The following is a 21094-nucleotide window of genomic DNA, read 5'->3' as shown; positions in this document are numbered from 1 at the left end:
AATTCAATGCTCCATGTTCACTGTAAACTTGTATCAATTTATATTTCATCTAATAAAGTCTGTTCTATTCGATAGATTTTTATGCAGCACTTATGGTAACCAATCCACTAAAGTGATTGCTGGTGTTTTCATTAAAACGTATTTAATCCAAAATCTTTACAAGGAGACTTTGTTGAACACTTAGGCAAATTATTATCTCGGTAGAGTTTTAATTTGGTTAAGGGCAATTATCCCGGATAAGGGTTTTGTCGCGTTCAAAGCCAATTAATTAGAGGTTCCGTCATTTATTTCATCTTTATAATTCGTACAAAGTTTAAAGTTGTTTTCTTTGCTTAATGCAAACAAATACATCTGTTTACTTTTCTAAAGTACTAAAACGTTCCTGTTTTGCAAATTCATTTTTAATCAGATATTTTCTAACGTCTTCACATTCTAATCTAATTCTCATTCTAGCAATTTCAAAACCAAAACCGATTAAACGATTTTCCCATATTATAAACCTTAAAGTAAATTTAACCGATTGTAAATAAGTTTTGTTAAAAAGCATTCCCTGTGGGATCGATATCTTTTATTACTACAAGCGTATACCGTGCACTTGCGGAAATCGCTCAACAAAAGTTAATCCTTCCGGAACAATGTTGGCTGCAAGATAATTTGCAATATCTGCATACCATGGCGACATGACACTTTTTATTTGATAAAGATATTCATCAGGGAAATCATCTCGTATACCGATAGTCTCACCCATAGGACCGTTTTCATCTTCGAGTCTTGATAGATGATCGGCGACAAGGTTTTCTACTCCATTTTTGTCTTTAATTTCTATATCAAATTCTTATAACAATAAAACCCATCTAATTAGACGTGGTTTTGCATCTTTCTTAGCAAATAAATATCTTAAAGCTGCGTGATCGGTATAAATAATAACTTTCGAACCTAACAAGTATGACCTAAACTTATCACATGCAAAAACTACAACTAACATTTCCTTCTCAGTTGTGGTGTAGTTTAATTGTGCACCGGACAGTGTGTGACTTGCATAGTAAATGACATGAAGTTTCTTATCTTTTCTTTGACCTAAAACACATCCGACGGCTAAGTCACTTGCATCACACATGATTTCAAAAGGTAAATCCCTATCGGGTTTAGCAATAATAGGTGCACTGACTAAAGCTGTTTTCAATGTTTCGAAAGCTTTAACGCAATCTTCATTAAAATCAAAGGTCGAATCTTTCATGAGTAAATTAGTAAGTGGTTTGGAAATTATAGAGAAGTTTTTAATAAATCTCCTGTAAAAACCTGCATGTCCTAAAAACGACCTTACTCCCTTAACAGTAGTTGGAGGGGGTAATTTTCTATCACTGAAGTTTTTGCTCTATCCACTTCTAATCCCTTTTCAGATATTTTATGTCCTAAAACAATTCCCTCGTCAACCATGAAATGACATTTTTCCCAGTTTAATACTAAATTTGTTTCTTCACACCTAGACAAAACTTTATCCAAGTTCTGTAAGCATGAATCGAAAGAATCTCCATAAACGGAAAAATCATCCATAAAAACTTCCATGATATCTTCAATGAAATCATTAAAGATCGCAGTCATACAACGTTGAAATGTTGCTGGTGCATTACATAGACCAAATGGCATTCTCCTATATGCAAATGTTCCATAAGGACATGTGAAGGTTGTTTTGTCTTGGTCATCCGGGTAAATATATATTTGAAAGAACCCGGAGTAGCCATCTAGAAAACAATAGAAAGCATGACCAACTATTCGTTCAATCATTTGATCAATGAAAGGTAGAGGAAAATGGTCTTTCCTAGTTGCTTTATTAAGGTTCCTGTAATCTATACAAATTCTCCAACCGGTGGTGGTTCGTGTAGGTATTAATTCACCTTCGTCATTCCTTACAACAGTTATGCCTCCTTTTTTAGGTACACAGTGGATCAGACTAACCCATTCACTATCCGAAATAGGATAAATGATTCCATTGTCTAGAAGTTTAGTAATCTTGTTTTTGACTACTTCCTTCATATTCGGATTTAAGCGTCTTTGCCTATCCGCTTTAGGTGGCTTATCTTCTTCTAAGTGAATTCTGTGCATTACAATACTAGGATTAATTCCTTTTAAGTCTGAAATTTGCCATCCCATACTTCCTATTCTATTTCTAACAACTTCTTTTAATTTTTCTTCTTGAACCTGTGTTAGTTTGTTAGAGATAATTATAGGTAGAGAATCGCCTTCGCCTAAGAAAGCGTACCTCAAATGGTTTGGTAATTCTTTAAGTTCTAATTTAGGTGGAATTATAATCGAATGCGGAACTGGTCCATCTTCTCGAATCAAAGGCTCTGGGTCCTTATCTTCTAATTCTTCACTCATTATAGGTTCTATTATTTCTTCTTTTTGAATAATGTCATTTACACATTCTTCAACTAAATCAAGTTTCATATAAGCAAAATCCTCCATAGGATATTTCATTGCTTGGTTCATATCAAACTCGATCTTATCATCTCCTATTCTTAAAACTACTCTCCCTTCCGTCACATCAACTAGAGCACGTCCCGTGTTCATGAACGGTCTACCAAAGATTAGCGGACAATTAACGTCATACGCAAAATCTAATATAATGAAATCGGTAGGAAAAATAAATTTGTCAACTTTAACTAAAACATCCTCGATAATACCATATGGTCTTTTAGTGGTTTGGTCCGCTAATTGCAAAACCATATTGGTACGTTTGATATCTTCTTCTAAGCCTAACTTATTAAAAATAGATAATGGCATCAAGTTTATGCTTGCTCCTAAATCACAAAGACAACTTAGGAATTCAATATCTCCCAACTTACACGGAATGGTAAAACATCCGGGATCTTTGAGTTTAGTGGGCAAATTACTTGACACAATTGAACTACAATCTTCAGTTAGCGAAATGGATGAAATTCCTTCCCAACTGATTTTCTTTGAAATTAAATCTTTTAGGAATTTACCATAATTGGGAATTTGCGTAATCGCATCCATAAACGTCAAATTAATATGCAAATTTTTAAGTTTGTCTAAAAATGTTTTTTTTTTGTTTTTTGTTTTTTTTTTTTGAGTTTGTCTAAAAATGTTAAAAGTTGTTTGTCATAGTCCTTATTGCGGACTTTGTGTGGAAAATGTGGTTTGGGTACAAAAGTTTTTGTACTTGAGTCAATTGGTGTATCTTTTTGGTTTAATATATCTTCTTTGGATTTTGGTAAATCAGTTCCTGGTAAAGTTGAATTTCCGGGCATTTCCGGACCTAAGTAATTTTTCCCTGAGCGAAGAGTGATAGCCTTTACATGCTCTTTCGGATTTTCTTCCGTATGGCTGGGAAGACTTTTCTCTTTGCGGGATGGAATTGATTTAGCGAGTTGTCCAATTTGAACCTCCAAATTATGGATGCTAGATGATTGGTTTGTAATAAGCTGATTGAATTTATTCTCGATCCGTTTAAAACCATCGTCGTGATTACTTATTTTTCCGCTAATAGCATCAATAAATTTGTCGATCTTAGAAGATAAAGTGCTAATCGTATCTCTTGATTGATTTTGATAATTAGTGGTACGATTTTGATTAGCATTGGCATTATTATTATTATCTCTCCAGTTAAAGTTAGGATGATTTTCCATCCAGGATTATATGTATTGGAATAAGGGTTATTAGTTTGGTTTTGCCCTTGGACAAAATTTACCTGTTCAATTTTGCTCATACCTTCATAATCCATATCCGTTTGGATTGGATAACCATTAGGATCACACGGTGCCATAAACCTATCAATTTTGTGCGATAAGGCAGAAAATTGGGCTTGCAACATCGCAACTGGATCAAGATTCACTATACCTTTAACCGATGATGTAGTTGAGGATGATGGTTTCGCCACTGGTATGTGTCCACGCTCCGCGGGCCACATACTACTGTTGATTGCCATTTCCTCCAAAAGTTCTCTTGCTTGGGCCGACGTTTTCTTCACGAATAACCCTCTAGACATAGCATCTAATGAACCTCTAGCTGTAGGATTCAATCCATTATAAAATGTTTGCATTAAAAGTTCAGCGGACAGTTGGTGGTGTGGGCATAAACGTTGAAGTTCTTTAAAACGTTCCCAAGCCTCATAAAGAGTTTCATTATCATTTTGAGAAAAAGATGTTAACTCTTTTATGACTCTTGCGGTTTTTGCTAAAGGAAAATATTTTGATAAAAACGCTTGGGCTAATTGCTCCCAAGTTTCAAATGTTGCGGCTGGCATAGAAGTTAACCATTCTTTGGCTCGATCCTTCAAAGTAAAAGGAAAAAGGCGAAGTTTGATTGCTTCCGCAGTCACATCTGTAACCTTAAAAGTGTCGCAAATTTCTAAGACATTTGTTAAATGGGTGTTAGGATTTTCGTTAGGTAACCCGTAAAATGTTATATTATTTTGCAACATATTAAGCAATGCTGGCTTAATTTCAAATTGGTTTGCATTTATTTGGGGTCTAACTATGCTGTTTGTTACACCTGCCACTCCTGACCTAGCGTAATCCATAAGTGTAGCCATAATTTCTGGCTCAGTAACTCTAGTTTTTATTGGAGTCTTGTTTTTGTTTTTGTTTTTCTTGTCTTTCTTGTTTTTTTTAACTGTTTTTTCAATTTCTGGGTCTAGCGGTTTTGGTGGAATGCCTGAACTTCGAGAACTGCGCATGAACTTGAAATTTCGCACAAACCGAAACTACCTTCAAAACAGAATTTTGAAAAATAAATATGTTAGTAATTTGAAATAAATAAAATATAAAAGTTTGAATAAGTATAAATAAACCTAGATTCGAAATAAAACATGAAAAATCTAAATTTTTGTCAAAAATTTTGGCGTTCCCCGGCAACGGCGCCAAAAACTTGTTGAGCGATTTCCGCAAGTGCACGGTATACGCTTGTAGTAATAAAAGATATCGATCCCACAGGGAACGTTTTTTAGCAAAAACTTATTTTGGATTGGTTAAATTTACTTTTAAGGTTTATAATATGGGAAATCGTTAAATCAGATTTGGTTTTGAAATTGCTAGAATAAGAATTAGATTAGAGTAGAGCAAATGTTAGAAATCACTTCTGATTTAGGGATAAATTTACAAAACATTAGAAAAGTAAACAAGTGTATTCGTTTGCATTAAGCAAAGAAAACAACTTTAAACTTTGTATAAATTATAATAATGAAATAAACGTCGATTCCTCTAATTTTAGGGCTTTGAACTGCAGTCAATCCTCCTACGGTCGGGTTAGATCGCTACCTTAACCAAATTGATACTCTACTGATGATATCAATTTGCCTAAGTGTTCAACAAAGTTTCCTTGTAAAGATTTTAAATTTAACTACGTTTTAATGAAAACACCAGAACTCACTTCGGATCATTTACCAAAGTGCTACATAAAAATCTATCGAATAGAATGAACTTTATTAGATGAAATATGAATTTGATACAAGTTTACAGAGAACAAGAAGCATGGAAACTTTCGACGGCTTGCAAGTGAACGAGTTGTCAATCCTTTCCTTGGGTTTCGTTAGAGTTTGTCAGGCTCAGGGGCGGATCCTCTACTAAATCTTCTCGCTGTAACTTCGTAATAGAGATACGGTCGGCTACTACCAAAATGTAAACTAATATGAACAAATCTAAACGCTACTGTGTTTGTAATTATTGAATAAAAAATGTGTGTACATCATATTGCTTTTTACAGAAATGAACTCTAAATTCTGAATCACTTGACTCGGAATTCCTGCATTAATTCTATACTAATCTTCTCTTTTTCTATATCTCCAACTCTCCATCAACTCTTTATTTATAGATATTGAAGAGTCGTGATTGAAGTGTCGTGTCCGTTGTGAAGGGTCGTATCCTCTGTGAAGAGATGTTTTTATCCACCCGAACGAACGCGTTTCGTCGAAAATGAATGTGTGCGAATGACTCTCCAGGAATTTCTGAACTTGCCGAGAATGCAAATTCTCAGCCGAGAATGGGGGAGCAAATATTTGGTCTTCGAAATCGTCAATGGAAAAAGCTGGTGACGCATGTCGCGACCGAGAATGGAGGATTCTCGGTCGCGACACGGAGTATTTTCCGTTTCTTTGACCTTTGTCCTCGTCCTCGTTTTGGCGTGTTTGATCTTCGTCGTCTTTGACTCCTTTTGTAGGGGTTTTCTTCTGTTTTTAACTTCTTTTCGTTCCTATTTGGATTTTACCAAATATTTTAGGTACCTTACAAGAAAGAAACATATTCGAAAGTAAAAGTATTCTAAATAGGTATAAATAGTATGAATTCGAAGCAAAACTGATGTAATTATTGATGATATTTTAGGTATATTTTGGGCTTAACACAATGCTTTATCTGGCATATGATGACCTACAAGCCACTCAACATGCCGGTCTTTCATATTGGTGCTTTCCAACAAAGCACTGGCACTCTTAGGTTAGGCTCACTGATCATGAAAATTCTAAAAGACTACCAAGTGAGTCTGGTAGAGGAAATCAATGTCTGGGGAACGGAGATTTCAGCTGGCATACTATTCGGTTTGGCCTTCGACGTGCCCAAGAAAGGTAAGGGGGCCGCAGTTGAAGAAGCACAGGATGTGCTAACTAAAAAGGGAAAGAAACCTGCTGACTGTACTCGGCAGGATAAAAAGAGGAAAGCTGACCAGGCAGCAAGGGACATTAATTCAGGTCCGAAGAAGCTACGAATTGTGTCAAGGGAAAAGAAAGATGAAGCTGAGCAAGGTCAGGAGGAACCTAAGTCAGCAGAAAAACAAAAGAGGCAAGTTGAGCCTGAGGAAGAAGAGAAAGAAGACGCTCCCGAGCATCCTCTACGAAAGAAGAAAAAGATTTCATTTGGGTTGAACCCTATAAATGCACCCCCTCTTGCCTTGGTGATCTCTGAAGACTCACACTTTGTGAGAAGCCAAGGAATTGATCTCGAGAAACCACCTGCTGACCAAGAAGAAGAGTTGGGTAATCTAGGAGGTCAGCTTGACACAGAGGAAACAGCAGATGTTGAGCAACAAGTAACAGTGGCCGCTGAGCAGGTTGAAGAACAAACTGAGCCAACAGTGAAGGATCACGCTAACCTAGGGGTAAACTCATCTTCTGAATCTCTTGACTCTATTCAAGCTGACCCCTCTCCTTCAAAGGCTAAGAAATTCAGACGACTCAAAAAAAAGGCCCATAAATCTCCAGTTATTGACCTTCTGGATGATTCTCCTCTACGGGATCCCATCTCTGACCTTACTACAATGCAATTCAAATTCTTCTCAAATGCCACCGAGCCTTCTCCAAGGAAACTCCAGAAAAAGCAAGCCTTTGTTTCTCAAGCTGAGGAACAAGCCGATCCCAAGACTCCAGAAAATCCAATCTTTACCAAGCAAGTGCTTGAAGTTCCTGCTGGTCAAACCATTGAGTCAGCGTAGGAAAAGTCTACTCGAGTCAGCTTTGAAATTCCTCAATCTCCAACTCCAATTCCAGCTGACACTAAGCAAGTAACTAACTCTGCAGATCAACCTCTTCCAAATCCTTCAACACAGAACGCTAACCGGTCAGTTCTTGCTGGTAATCTGAATAAAAGTCCAGCCGCTGACCTCGCTGGCACATCTTCTTCTGGACAACACCAATCACCTCCCCCATCCGGTGCTACTCATATTCCAGCATCTGGGCCACAAAATGATGAATCCTACGCGTACTTGCATGCTACTGAGTCTCGACGCCGAATCATCGACTCAGGTCAAACCCTACTTCAAGATATTCATCAATCCAATGCCGAAGCCGTTGGGTCTGTTCATGTTGAGCCAACTTAACTTTCCTCTGTCACTCAGCTCTTAACTGAAATCAAAGGTCTCAAGGATCTTTTGAGCGTCATGACATCTCTCCAAACTCAACAACCCAAGCAGTAATCTATCGTAAAGCTGGCTGAACTCCAGCTGACAATGGTAAACCATATGAACTCTCTCCAGGGTCAACTCAACAACTTGTCAGCTGTGAACTCAATGTATGCAACCTCTGCTGAGGTTCATCAACTTTTTACCCAGCTAAACACCGAGCAGACCAGAACGCGTGAGTTAATCTCCTCTTCTTCCCAGTGTTCCATTGAGCAAATAAGTGAGGCAGTCCGCCTACTCAACTTGAGTAAGGAAGAAATGGAAACTGACCAAGTCAAGACGAATGAACTTTTGCAATACTCCCAAGCCACCTTCAAACATGTGCGCCACACGAATGCTCAATGTCAGTTCTATGATTTGGCTTTGCTCAAGATGTTTCATCAAGGTTATGCCATGCTGACTGGCACTATGATCTGGGTTGGAAAATCCCAAGAATATATTTTGACTATGCTTAGTGCCTCTGTCAGGATTCCCGGTTCTATCTTGGACGATGGTGTTACCGTTTTTGATGGCCTAAGTGAAAGCACGAAAAAGCTTAAGGCGTATTCTGTAAGGTTAACTCGTGTTGCTCTCAATGACACTTTCATTCCTCCTCCGCCCGATGCTGGCAAAACGGGGGAGAAAGAACAAGCTGATAGAACTCAGCACAACTCAAGGGGAACAGAAGGAGCATCTGGTAGTCAGCAGCAACAAAAGGGAAAAGGCAAAGTTAATACTGCCCAAGTCAACAGGAAGAAATAGTTTGGCTAGATTTGCTAGTTTTTTATTCTTGACTTGTAATTTTCTCTTATCTGGCATATTTTGTCTTACTGACTATCTATAATCTTATGCATCTCTTATTCAAAATTGACTAATCTTATTTGATGCTTACTTACGTATTGTGCTTTATGCTCATCTGTCTTAATTGAACAAACAAACAAAAGAAAGGAATATACTCAGTACACATTAGACTTGATACATCTGCTCTAATAATGTTTTCCCATAACTCTGATATCAAACTAACCATGTAACAAAACTGAGTTCCACATATTGACCTCTTCTGAAAGCTGACCTAGGCTCATCTGAATTAGATCTTGGAAGGTCTAGAACTGAACTAAGTCAGTATAAGCATGCCTTAATTTTACTCAATTAAATCTTAGAAGGTTTAGAGTTAAGTTAAGTCAATATATGCAACCCTTACGGGGGAGTAATTTCAGAAGCATAAAAAGAATATCAATCATGAGGAATCTCAATGCTGAGTTCCATCAATTAAATATTTTGCCAACATCAAAATGGGGGAGTTTGTTGAAACACCTTTCCACATGATTTTGATTTGACAAAATTATTTAAGTTAATCCATGATTAAGGGACAATTAAATTTAAGTGCTTTGATTTAATTGTACTAATATGTTTGTTCAATATTGAGAATAAATATAAATGCAAATGGAAATAAAAAGTAAGACAGGACAAAGTCAGCATGAGAATACAACACAAGCTGAGTGGAGTGTAACTCAGCGTGACAGAAGATAAGTCATCTTCAGAACAGAAGATTAAAGATCAAGCTAATCAATGAAGCTGAGTGGAACGGAACTCAGTATTAAAAGTAGAGAAGTCTTCTTAGGAACTATATTTTGCAGAACGAATTTGACCATGAAAGCTGAGTAAAAGAGAACTCAGTATCTGAATTGGAAATAATCAAAGACAACGGCTATCAAAGTCAAGCTGAGTAATCCTCAGGACAGCGCGAATGATCCGTTTGCTAAAAGACAAGATCCGACAACTGTCTGCACCAATAATAGAAACCTTGGAATTACGCAAAAGCCAATTTCGAGATGCATGGGTCAACTATTCTTTTGCTAAAAGACGAACTGGCATAAAAAGACGAAACCTGCAGGAAGAAGACAAACCTGACGACTGCAGAATTCAGACGACAGGATTGGCCTACAAATCTGAAGCTGACCAGAACATGTCTCAAGATAAAGCCGTTTGAATCCAACGAATAACTCCAGATTCAAATCATTAGGCTTCAGACTTGAACTATAAAAGGACAAGTTCATTCTTGGATCCTTTGCCGATTGTGAAAACAAAAAGAGAATAAAAGTATACATACAAAAGCACATCAATACAAGAAAGAGATCTTACACCAAATTTCTAGTCCTGTGTAAAAGCTAGATTGATTTTGTAATCATCTAAAGTGTTCTTCATCTGAAAAAAACAAATCTGTATCAATTATAATAGTTGAGAGAGTGTGCTGAGTACTCAGTGTTAAGTACTCAGTGGTAGAGAAATCTAGGTGTTCGGTTATAGCACTTAATAGGAGTTGAGTAGACGAATAGAGGACGGTACTCTTGCATATTCAACTGCCTTGTAAACGGTTTGTGCTCTACCTTTAAAGAGCTCAGTATTGGATTTAAAAAGCCCGGAGGGATTCTGGGGACTAGATGTAGGCGGAGAGGCCGAACCAGGATAAGTCGTGCTGAGTAATCTCTAACTCTCTTTCATATATATATCTGTATGTGTTGCTTGCTATATTTGCTCAGTATATAAATTGCTTAAGCTGACACTGAGTAAATCAGAGTGCTGAGTTGGAAGCTGATCACAGAAAGTGTCATTTCCCAACTCACAAGTAAAATAGTTCTAGTCAGTATCTGACTAAAGCCGTCTTACGCCTCACTCGGCCACGCTGACCAAAGCTGAGTTGTGAAACTCAAAGAATTGAATTAAGTCAGCGTAATTAAAGCGAAAAAGTTATATTAGTTCCTAACCCCCCCCCCCCCTCCTTGGAACTAATCACACGGGACCAACACAAAGATGTTATGGTCTTTGAGATTCTAATCGAAGACTGCATGGTTCGAAGGGTGTTTATGGACATCATCAGTTCGATCAATATCATTACAAGGAAAGCCTTCGAAGCACTTCATCTTGATTCCGATAGATTGTTACCTACACTATCCTTACTGGTTAGAATCAGCGGACATGAAATTTCATTGTTGGGAAGCATAAGGATGAAGGTGGAAATAAGAGACAACCAAACAAAATGACACAGTATAACAATATTTTTGGTAGTTGATACACGTTTTCCATATAACGCCATCGTCGGAAGACCACTCTTGTCTGAATTAGCAGGAACACTCTCCATCTACCATCTATTTTGGAAAATACATGGTGGTTGCATAAGGCAACCAGATAATTGAAGAATAAACTTATATGGCTTCTCTCAACATGAACCCCATAACTGTCGATTCAATCGAAGAAGTCAGGGAAATGGAAGAACCGGTAGGAGACCTAGAAACAATATGGCCAATAAAGGAAAATGAGTCAAACTCTCGATGGAGATACTGAAGGAGGAAAAATAATAAATAGTACATACATTGCAAAAAACACATCACGGTCTTCGCATGGTGTCTGACATACGTAGTAGGGGTCTCCCCCAAAGTCATGATGCATTATTTGAATGTTGATTTGCAAGCTATGCTAGTTAAGAAGAAGAAGAGAAACAATAGAGTTGAGCGTAGAAAGTAATCAATGCTGGAGTAAAAAAGTTAATATATAGTGGCCATATTGAGGAGTTTCATTACCTGAAGTGGATGTCTATTGTCATTCTAGTGAAAAGGCTAGTGAGAAGAGGTTATGTGTTGACTTCACAAACCTTAAGAAATCTTGGTCGGAGGATTCCTACTCTCTCCCATGCATTGATATGTCAATTGATTCAACGACTATGCAATATACTCACTTCTAGATGCCATAGCAGGATATCATCACATCCCAATAAATCCAAAGGAGATGGACAATACTAGTTTCACAAGACACGAAGGAACATATTGATATAGGGTCATGCCTTTTGGCCTAAAAAACGTTGGGGATACATACCAAAGACATGTGAAAAAAAAATTCAAAGATATTATCGAAGGAAAAATCGAGATATACGAGTCAAAAGAAAAATTGTGAAAGAGAATGCTTATGACTTTCGGGCAGTCCTTATGACCTTATAAAAATATAACCTCAAATTGAATCTAGAGAAATGCACCTTCGGTGTAAGCTTAGGGAAATTCTTAGGGTTCATGATCTCCTAAATGAGAATTGAGGCAAACCATATAAGATTCAAGCCATGTTTGCTGAAGAAGTTGAATAATGTCCAAAAGTTGAATGGAAAGACTAACGCTCTAGGCCTTCATATTATATTCATCCAAAAGATGTTTACCATTTTATAAAAGTCTTAACGGAGCCAAGGATTTCAATTATATGGTAGAGTGCCAAACTTCTTTTGATAAGATGAATGACTTTTTAGCCTCTCCACCTTTGCTAAGTAGGACAATCACTGGAGAAACATAGTATTTTTACATTAGTGTGGTCGAAGAATCCATTGATATGGTCTCAATTAAAGAGGAAGGTGCCGAAAAATTCCCCATGTATTATGTAAGTTGAGTCTTACGAGATACTCAGACTCGATACCCAAAGTTGGATAAACTAGCTTATGAAGTAGTATTCGTCATACAAAAGCTTCGACATTATTTCCAAAGTCATTCTACTATAGTAATAACGAATATTCCCATTCAAACGATGCTATAAAGGCCAGAAACTTCAGGGAGAATAGCGGATAGGGTGCTAAAATTGACAGCAGTTCCGATCACGAAAGGCCTTCAAAGCTCAGGCATTGGTCAGTTTCTTGATCGAAGTCTTAGAAGAATGGGTAGGAGCACTCCTCAGAATGGCATATAGGAAATGTTTGTTGATGGCAGCTCTAATAAGTAAGGCTCTAGTATCAGAATTTATGTGAATGGTCCAGAAGGAATCACCTTGAAGTTTACAACATCTTTGAGTGTCTCTACATCCAATAACGTTGCAGAGTACAAAGCACTACTTTTAGGAATTCAAATATTTAACGTTATAAAACCAGACCGAGCAATCTTAAAGAGCGACTATGGGCTTGTAGTTTGTTAGATGAACAACAACTACGAAGCTAAAGATGCCTCAACGAAACAATATTTGGCTCTAGTCAAGAAACTCAAGCCAACAAGAGGGATGAAGCCTCGAAATTAGATGCATTATAAGGAAAGAAAATTGTGAAGCTAACCATTTAACTAAGATAGCATCAACCCCGAACAGGTCAAGAATCTGCCTATGCCAAATCAAAGTCATTCAACAATCGAGCATGCACGGAATGAAGGTAATGTTCTTAGATCTAACAAAGGAATGTAACTGCCATATTTCCTCATATCTGACTATATGAACCTTCATAGAGTATAAAACGGAACAATAGCAGAAGGGACGTGGACAAAACAATTTTTCTAATTATCAATCCAATCGGTCGAACTCGATTATGGGAGCTCCTTTTAATGTCAGTTCCTTAACATGCCACTATTGTAAAGATACGAGTCATGTAACAATGTAGTGTCCTCCCAAATTCAATCACAATACTCGCAATCACATTCGCCCCTCTTCTAATCTTGTTATTACCTTTCAACCTACCACATCTGATTGGCTTGTTGATTCAAGAGCCACTCACCACCTAACTGCGGACTTAGAGAATCTCCATCTTCATTCTAAGTATGATGGCCTTGAAGAGGTTAATGTAGGTAATGGTAATTCTATCCATCTTTCTCGTGTTTAATCAAAGTTTCTAATTCAAAGTCCTTATTGAAGTTTGATAATGTTCTTCATGTTCCTAAAATTGTCAATAACTTATTGTTTATGTCTTATCTAACTCGATTAATTCCTAATTATATAGAATTTTTCTACTAATAATTTTGTTTTGAAGGATTTGAAGACAAAAAATGAGATTTATCAAGGAATGAATAACAATGGACTATACACATTGTCACTCTCGCCTACCACTCCTCACTGTGTTCACGCATTTTAGTCTTTTTTTTCCGTTGTGGTATGGTCATCTCGGTCATGCAAAATTTCCAATTGCTAAAATAACGCTTGCTTTGAATAATATTCTCATTGCTAAAGGATGATAAAATTTCAGATTTATGGTCTTCGTGTTTTGTTAGCAAATCGCATCGTTTATCATTTCCTAAATCTACCTTTGTTGCTAATGGTCTATTAGATTTGGTTTGTTCGAATATGTGGGGACCTTCACATGTTACATCCTATGATAATTATCATTATTACGTGTTAGTCTATGATCATTTAGCAATTCATGTGGTCATACTTTATTCGTTTTAAGTCTGGAATTTTAAACGTCTTTATCAAGTTTCGTACTTTGATTGAAAAATACTTTGATCATCCCATTAAATCATTCAAGAATATTGGGGGGTGAATTTCATGCACTAGCCACATATTTATCCGGCAATGGCTTAAATCAATGAATCACATGTTCATATACACTCGAAGGAAACAGGTGCGTGGAACCAACACACCACCATATAGTTGAAACAGGGTTATCTCTTCTTCAACACTTTCGTTTACCAAACAAATCTTGGAGTTATCCGCATGATTGTGTTATTTACATGATTAATCGTTTACCTGGTCCATATCTCAATCACTATTCACCATATGAAAAAGTGTTTGGTGTTTTACCTGATTATGCCATGTTATATATATTTGATTGTCTATGTTTTCCATGGCTACGTCCATATAGTCCAAAGAATTTACATCCTCTTTCCCGTAAATGCATATTCTTAAGGTATAGTAAAGTTCATAAGGGATATATATCACATATGTGTCCTTAATTTTAGTTATTATACCCAAATATTAGGTTGCATAATATTATTTATTGATTGCTGAATTAATTGGGTATTATATGGATATAGTTTGGAGGTTAATTTCATGTTTTAAGTATAAAATTAACCTCCAAACTATATCCATAATACCCAATTAATTCACCAATCAATAAATAACTATTATGCAACCTAATATTTGGATATAATAACTAAAATTAAGAACACGGATGTGACAATATAGATGTTATGATTTCCTCAATAACAAAATATTCATTTCACACCTTGTGCTTTTTTATGAACATGTGTTCCTCTGCCCGGAGTTAGAACGTGAAGCGACTCTCTAATTAACGGTCATTCAGTCCACACTTCCCACAATTACATTTTCAGCATAAAAATATCAATTATCGTCATACCACCCACTGCTCCTCCAAATCCTCCCATCTCTGCAAAATCATCCAAATTCAACTATTCCATTAGCCCAAACACTTCGACGCTCTAAACCTCAAATTAACGAAACTAGTCCAGCCTCAAATTCGCCATTGCAAACCCATAATACTACCTTAAATTCACCATTCCCCACATCCAGCTCCCAATCACATTTTCCCCCGCCATGTCAATCCAAGTTGACTTACACATTTTGCACCTTCACAAAGTAATTCAGACCCAACCCCCACCCACAATTCCAGTCTCAACCACCTCCATAAAAACGCACCACATGATTATGAAAAAACAAATTAGCTGCCTCAAACTCCGAAACTAGCAGGCAACTACCACACATCCCACCCTATCAAAATCAATTGTGATTCCACAATAGCGTACGCCTATGGATTTGGAATATAATGCTTTGATTGCAAATGGACATGAGAATTGGTCCCTTCACACTTTGCTTCTAATGTTATTGGGTGTAAATGGGTCTTTTGCACTAAATTGAATTATGATGGCACAATTGATAAATACAAGCCTATTTGGTGGCCAAGGGCTTCCATTAACGCCCAAGCCTTGATTTTGCTTAGACATACAACCATGTTATCAAGCCACGACCATTTGCCTTCTACTTATATCTTGTCTATTAAGCATTTGGATGTCTCGATTGCTTTCTTGCATGGTACTTTGAGTGAGATTGTTTTCATGGAACAACCATCTGGATTCGCCGATCAACAATTTCATCATCATGTTTTAAATTACGGAAGAGTCTCTATGAACTCAAACAATCCCATTAGATGTGGCATCGTTGTTTAACATTGGTTATAATCTCTATCGAATTTATTTGTTCAAAGGCTGATCACTATTGTTCTATTTTCATGCCGAGGGAATTCATCTATTTTGCCTTCTATATGTTGATGAAACTTGTTACTAGAAATTATTCCATTACTATATCGTGCCTCAATCAGTAGCTTCAGTCCTCTTTTATTATTAAGAATCTCGACATGCATGCTTATTTTCTTGGCCTCCAAGCAATGTGGTAACCACAATCACCGGTCTTGAATCAATCCAAATACATTCAAGAATTGCTTCAGAATGCATCTATGCAATATGCCAAGGGGGTTTCAACTCATGCTTGTCCTTCAAAGTCATATCAAAATGTTAAAGAACCGTTTGATAATTTGAGCTTGTATTTCAATATTGTTGGTGGTTTGCAATATGTTACCGTTATACACCCAAAGGTGTCATTTTCTATCAATAAAGTCAGTTCATTCATTATCCCACAATTGATCATTGAAAAGTCGTTAAACTTATTTTATGTTATATTCACTCAACTCCCACTCATGGCATTCGTTTTCAAAAGAGTTCCCTAATGGCTATTACTACCTATATCGATGCTGACTAGGACAGAGATGTTGATGATTGAAAATCTACATCTAAGTATGTCGTGTTTGTTGTACCCAATTTGGTCTCTTTGAGATCACGAAAACTTCGAACTATTTCTCCTTCATCTATTGAGGTCGAATATCGAGCTTTGGCCACCTTGCATCCGAAGTCATTTGACTACAAATGCTCATGTGCAAAATTGGTATTCCACCATCCGCTTCTCCAATCTTATAGTGTGACAATTTAGTTGCCACTTACCTCACGGCTAATCCAATCTTTTATGAACGATCAAAGCATCTTGGATCATCTTGGGCTAGATTTTCACTTTGTTTGGGAAAAAGTTCAAAGAAGTGTTTGTTACATTTCCATACTGGATCAAACAACTGATATTTTTACCAAGATGTTTTCCAAGTCTCGATTTCAGCAACTTTGCAATAAGCTAATGGTTCAGGTAACATTAACTTGGGGCATGATAGGATAATAAACTAAGTCAAGTCAATATTTGTTATACAGTTATAACTTAGAGTAAATTTATATGTATCTTGAATTCAAATATTTGTTGTAAAATACACGCATAAGATTCATTAATCTCAATAGAAAGGTTTACTGATTGATCAAACTATTTCAAACTGCACCTCGCTTCATTCCTGCTAGTGAGAAAAATCTCTGCATCCATGCCTCTGAGGAACTATTTCACAAATTTTCCATCTAAACAAGGAATCCCCGCCCATTTTTATCTCTAAATTCAATATTTTTTTTAATCAAATTAGAGGTGAAGGTAATTTGAGCAACTATAGCTAATCAACTACCATCCTAAGTATGAATTAAGCAAAAAATAAAGTCTTATTCTAGGCTAGTTGTGAGCAAATAGCGATTCTTACAGAAACAGAAAAACGTATGAGCATTAGACTCATTTCGTGGTGAGTTAGTTTTGAAAAAGTGCTCAAAGATGGAACTTATCCTTTCAAGGTTATTAGAAAACTATTTTAACTCGAAATCGCCACTCAGACTGCTGGAGAGGTAAAGAAGCCGAATCAAATGGCTACTCTATCTCTTAGAGATTCCAAATTATACTATACGCACAGATAATGTGATGCATCTGACTTATAGTAAAATCTCTTAAATAAATATCCGTACATTTGTTATACTAACTCACTTGCATGACTCCTACAGCCTACTTCCATAGGTGAAGACATGCATTCACACCTCTAGTCAAGCATATACAAAAATAAGCAATATAGCACCATAAAGGACACAAAAAACGTATATAAGTTTTCATATTGTTTATAGTTTCTGTTAGCATCACAAGCACGTTTTATCAGTATGTTTATCGGACCCGAACATGATTGTCTCCAAAATGTAACTGTTAGCATTTTTTAAAGCTTACAAAACAATGCTTCAATGACTACAACACCATTTCCATTAAACTAGCAAGTAGAAGAATTGTGGTAATGGGTTCCTAATCCTCTCTAAGATAGATTTCTCTCTAATTAGCTTCAGAAAAGGGAAAAGAAAACACTATTTAGAATTGTGGGAAACTAGTGTGCTTGAAACCTGTTTCCTCTATTTATAATATAATAAAATCATCAATGGAGATTCAATGTCTAGTGCCTGCTAATATTGTTTAGCATCTATTCCCTTCAAATGCTTCACACAAACATCAAAACAATGCTGCCACCATCAAAAGTGTAGGGGCTAACTAAATGTTTACCAGCCACGCTTCTTTAAGAAGTCCCCTGTTCTCTTTCTCATGCGAGTAAAAACAACAACCGCACAAGCCAGGATCCATGGAGGGAAGCTTCCACCAAAAATGTTGGATTTCTTTATCCATTCCGGAGGTTCCTTCAACACCATTGTTATCAAAAGGGTTATGACTGCTACCCCCAACAAGATCTTCGTCACAGGTTTAATCAACGACTCCTGCAATTGCATGGATAACAGTTAAACATAAACTGGAAGTTTAAAGTTAAGATATATTTCAGCAAAATCCACAATTTGGTAAACAATGAATGCAATCTATGAAGAGTATTCGTTTTCATTGTAAACAATAATTTATTGCAGTCCTCTGCAAGAGTGTGTCCAATTCGGCATAATGCAATGACGAGCTTAAGACATAAAACTGAAGTCATGAAAAATGCATTAGGAATTTCTAGATTACAGTAATTTTGGTCATCGATGACAATCTATTTGGAAAGGTTAATTTTTTACTTATTATTAGGCACAAATTTAATCGGTTGACGGATGCAAGGTCAGACGAAAAAGAAAAGATATTCAAGAGTAAAGTAGAATGCAGCAATCTGCAACCTTTGTTTAAATGATTTGTGTTCCCATACAGTACTGGTGACAAATTGAGATGCAAGGAAGAACCAGAAACAAAAGGTATTCAAGATTAGAGGAATGCAGCAATCTGCAGCATTTGTTTAAATAATTTGAGTCGCCATATAGTTCATAAATCATATTGTTTGGCACGAAAGAATAGTGTTATGAAAAACTCCTCCACTTCCTATATATGGTTGATATCCTCAAATAACAAATCAAAAAATTATAGCATTGCCAAAAAAAAAAAAATCAATATCTGCTTAAAAATCTCTTATTATCAGAACTAAGGCGGGTAATTAGCACCGATGCTCACAAAAGTTTAGGCAATGTCCCCAAAAGGCCACAAAAGTTTAATTTGTCTCCATGAAATCACTTAAGTTTGCTTTTGACCCAATAAAATCACTTTGAACGTTTTCCGATCATTTTTCAATTGGAGTTGATTGCGCGACATTTAATCACATGTCTCACCGTCATGTGGCATAATAAAAAAAATTAACCACAATAAGTAAATAAGGATTTTCAATTAAAATTTTAACTACAAATTAACCCACGTGGCATATCAATTGTTAATTAAAATGTGTAGTTACATTTTTTAAATATGATAGGGGGTGCTGACTAAAGGTTGAGATGTCATGTCAGCAATTTCGACAAAAAAATGACTAAAAAACTTTCAAAGTGACTTTATTGGGACAAAAGCAAACTTAAGTGATTTTATTGAGACAAATTAAACTTTTATGACCTTTTGGAGACATTTTTCAAACTTTTATGACCACGGTGCTAATTATCCGAACTAAGGCACCTAGAGAGAATATCAGAAGCAGAGATATGTAAAGATTCATACAGGAATCCACTTTGTTTTCACAGATAAAAAGATAGACGGTGCAGTTTTATTCTGAGAACGTACGCTCTACTTCATCATAGTGAGAACTGAGAACCATCATAGTGAGAATGGATTTTCTATAATAGGTGAAATACAGTGCTTTCCTAATAAATACAATTCATTCAGAAAATTCGGTGGCCGAATTGATCTGACTCAGGAAGATAGGGTCACCTTACTCCCCTACTCCAAACAGAGCTATGGGGTACTTTGATTTGGCGCACACACAAATTCGAATTCGCTGAATCGAATACCCTGTTTGGCTCTTTTAATTGAGGATTACAAATTTCAAAAGAGAAGTGGGGATGACTATCAATTGCAGATTCCCATTAACAAAATTATGCAAAGAATGTCAAAGTTGAGTTGGGTGTCTTTCTAACACTGAAATTGAAAGTTAACTTAGGAAAAATGTTCATCACCAATCTCTGGACAATAAGAAAGTAATCAAAGGCTATACCAGAACCTATTGCAGAATTCAAAATAAAGAAAATAATTTTGCTGTTTTAGTACGAATTCTGGCATCAGTACTAATTATTATACAATAGATTTAAAATCGGCTAATTTATCTTCCTTCAATTTGCCATAAACCAAATGGAATCCCACTTTTTCTCATCAAAAGAAAAGTAAAAGAAAATTATGAAGTGAAATTACCGTGGGTTCGCCATCAACGTGAATTACAGATCCATCTCTGTAGCCAAGCAAAGACCTGCCGTTCCTGGCAAACCTAATAGGAGCACCACGGCCCAAGCTGGGATTGAAAGCGTAAATTGATTTAAAGCCATACTTTTCGAGAATATCTCGAACCTCAAGCTGGTCCTGGTCCCATCCTCCCAAGCTAGACTTGAAAACGTCAATCGGACCCTTGCCACGCCGGTATAGACGGATCTCCACTTCCGGCACTTTTGTCGTCACCGTTTTGAGTTTTGGTTTGGCATTCGAAATATTCTGTACAGATTCGCGGGGGTTTGAGTTTGTCTCTTCTATTTCTCTGATTTCGTTCTCCGCCTCCATTGAGAGCTTTGAGCCTGCCTTTTCAAAAGTCGTCCAAGGTCCAATACATAAATACTCCTCAACTCTATGCATTCTCTAATATACTTACCTACTGTAAAAATATATAAATGTTAATTTCTCAACTTACAAGCCACTTGCACTTGCACTAGGGCTACTTTTGATAAATTTCTTAACGGGCTATTTGTTAGAAGGGATATAGGAAGTGAGATATGGATAAAAAAATACGAGATAAGTTATCCCTCAAATCCTATACCCAGGAGGTGGTGGTATAAGAAGGCGGGATAGCTACTGCGATTTTAATAGGATGGAAAAATCCATCTTATCCCTCAAATTAATGTTATGTAGTTTAAATAAGGTTAAAATAGTAAAATGTATTATTTTATCATCATCCCTATCACACGTACCAAACATTGAATAATAATTCTCGATTATCATATTTTTATCTTTATCCAAACCATTTATCTTTATCCCTATCCCAACCTTTATCCATGTCTCTATCCCAATAGAATACCAAACGCCCCGT

The 21094-nt window shown here is 36.5% G+C and overlaps 1 protein-coding gene and 1 non-coding gene across 2 annotated transcripts; one reads left to right on the top strand and one right to left on the bottom strand.

Moving 5' to 3' along the window:
- The first annotated feature begins 4079 nt into the window (after nucleotides 1–4079).
- LOC136201593 (small nucleolar RNA R71) lies at nucleotides 4080–4186 on the top strand. The gene has a single exon (XR_010673941.1). It is a non-coding gene; the product is annotated as a small nucleolar RNA R71 (small nucleolar RNA).
- A 13524-nt stretch (nucleotides 4187–17710) lies between these two features.
- LOC136201437 (uncharacterized) lies at nucleotides 17711–20658 on the bottom strand. The gene is made up of 2 exons (XM_065992097.1): nucleotides 20212–20658; nucleotides 17711–18284 (listed from the first exon to the last, which is right to left on the bottom strand). The coding sequence occupies exons 1-2, from the start codon at nucleotides 20641–20643 to the stop codon at nucleotides 18072–18074; spliced, it is 645 nt and encodes a 214-aa protein (XP_065848169.1). The 5' UTR covers nucleotides 20644–20658; the 3' UTR covers nucleotides 17711–18071.
- Nucleotides 20659–21094: the final 436 nt, after the last annotated feature.

The sequence above is a fragment of the Euphorbia lathyris genome, chromosome 7 (genome assembly GCF_963576675.1).
Source record: "Euphorbia lathyris chromosome 7, ddEupLath1.1, whole genome shotgun sequence".
NCBI lineage: Eukaryota > Viridiplantae > Streptophyta > Magnoliopsida > Malpighiales > Euphorbiaceae > Euphorbia > Euphorbia lathyris.
Note: the sequence above shows the minus strand (reverse complement) of the source record. Positions and strands in the feature narration are given on the sequence as shown.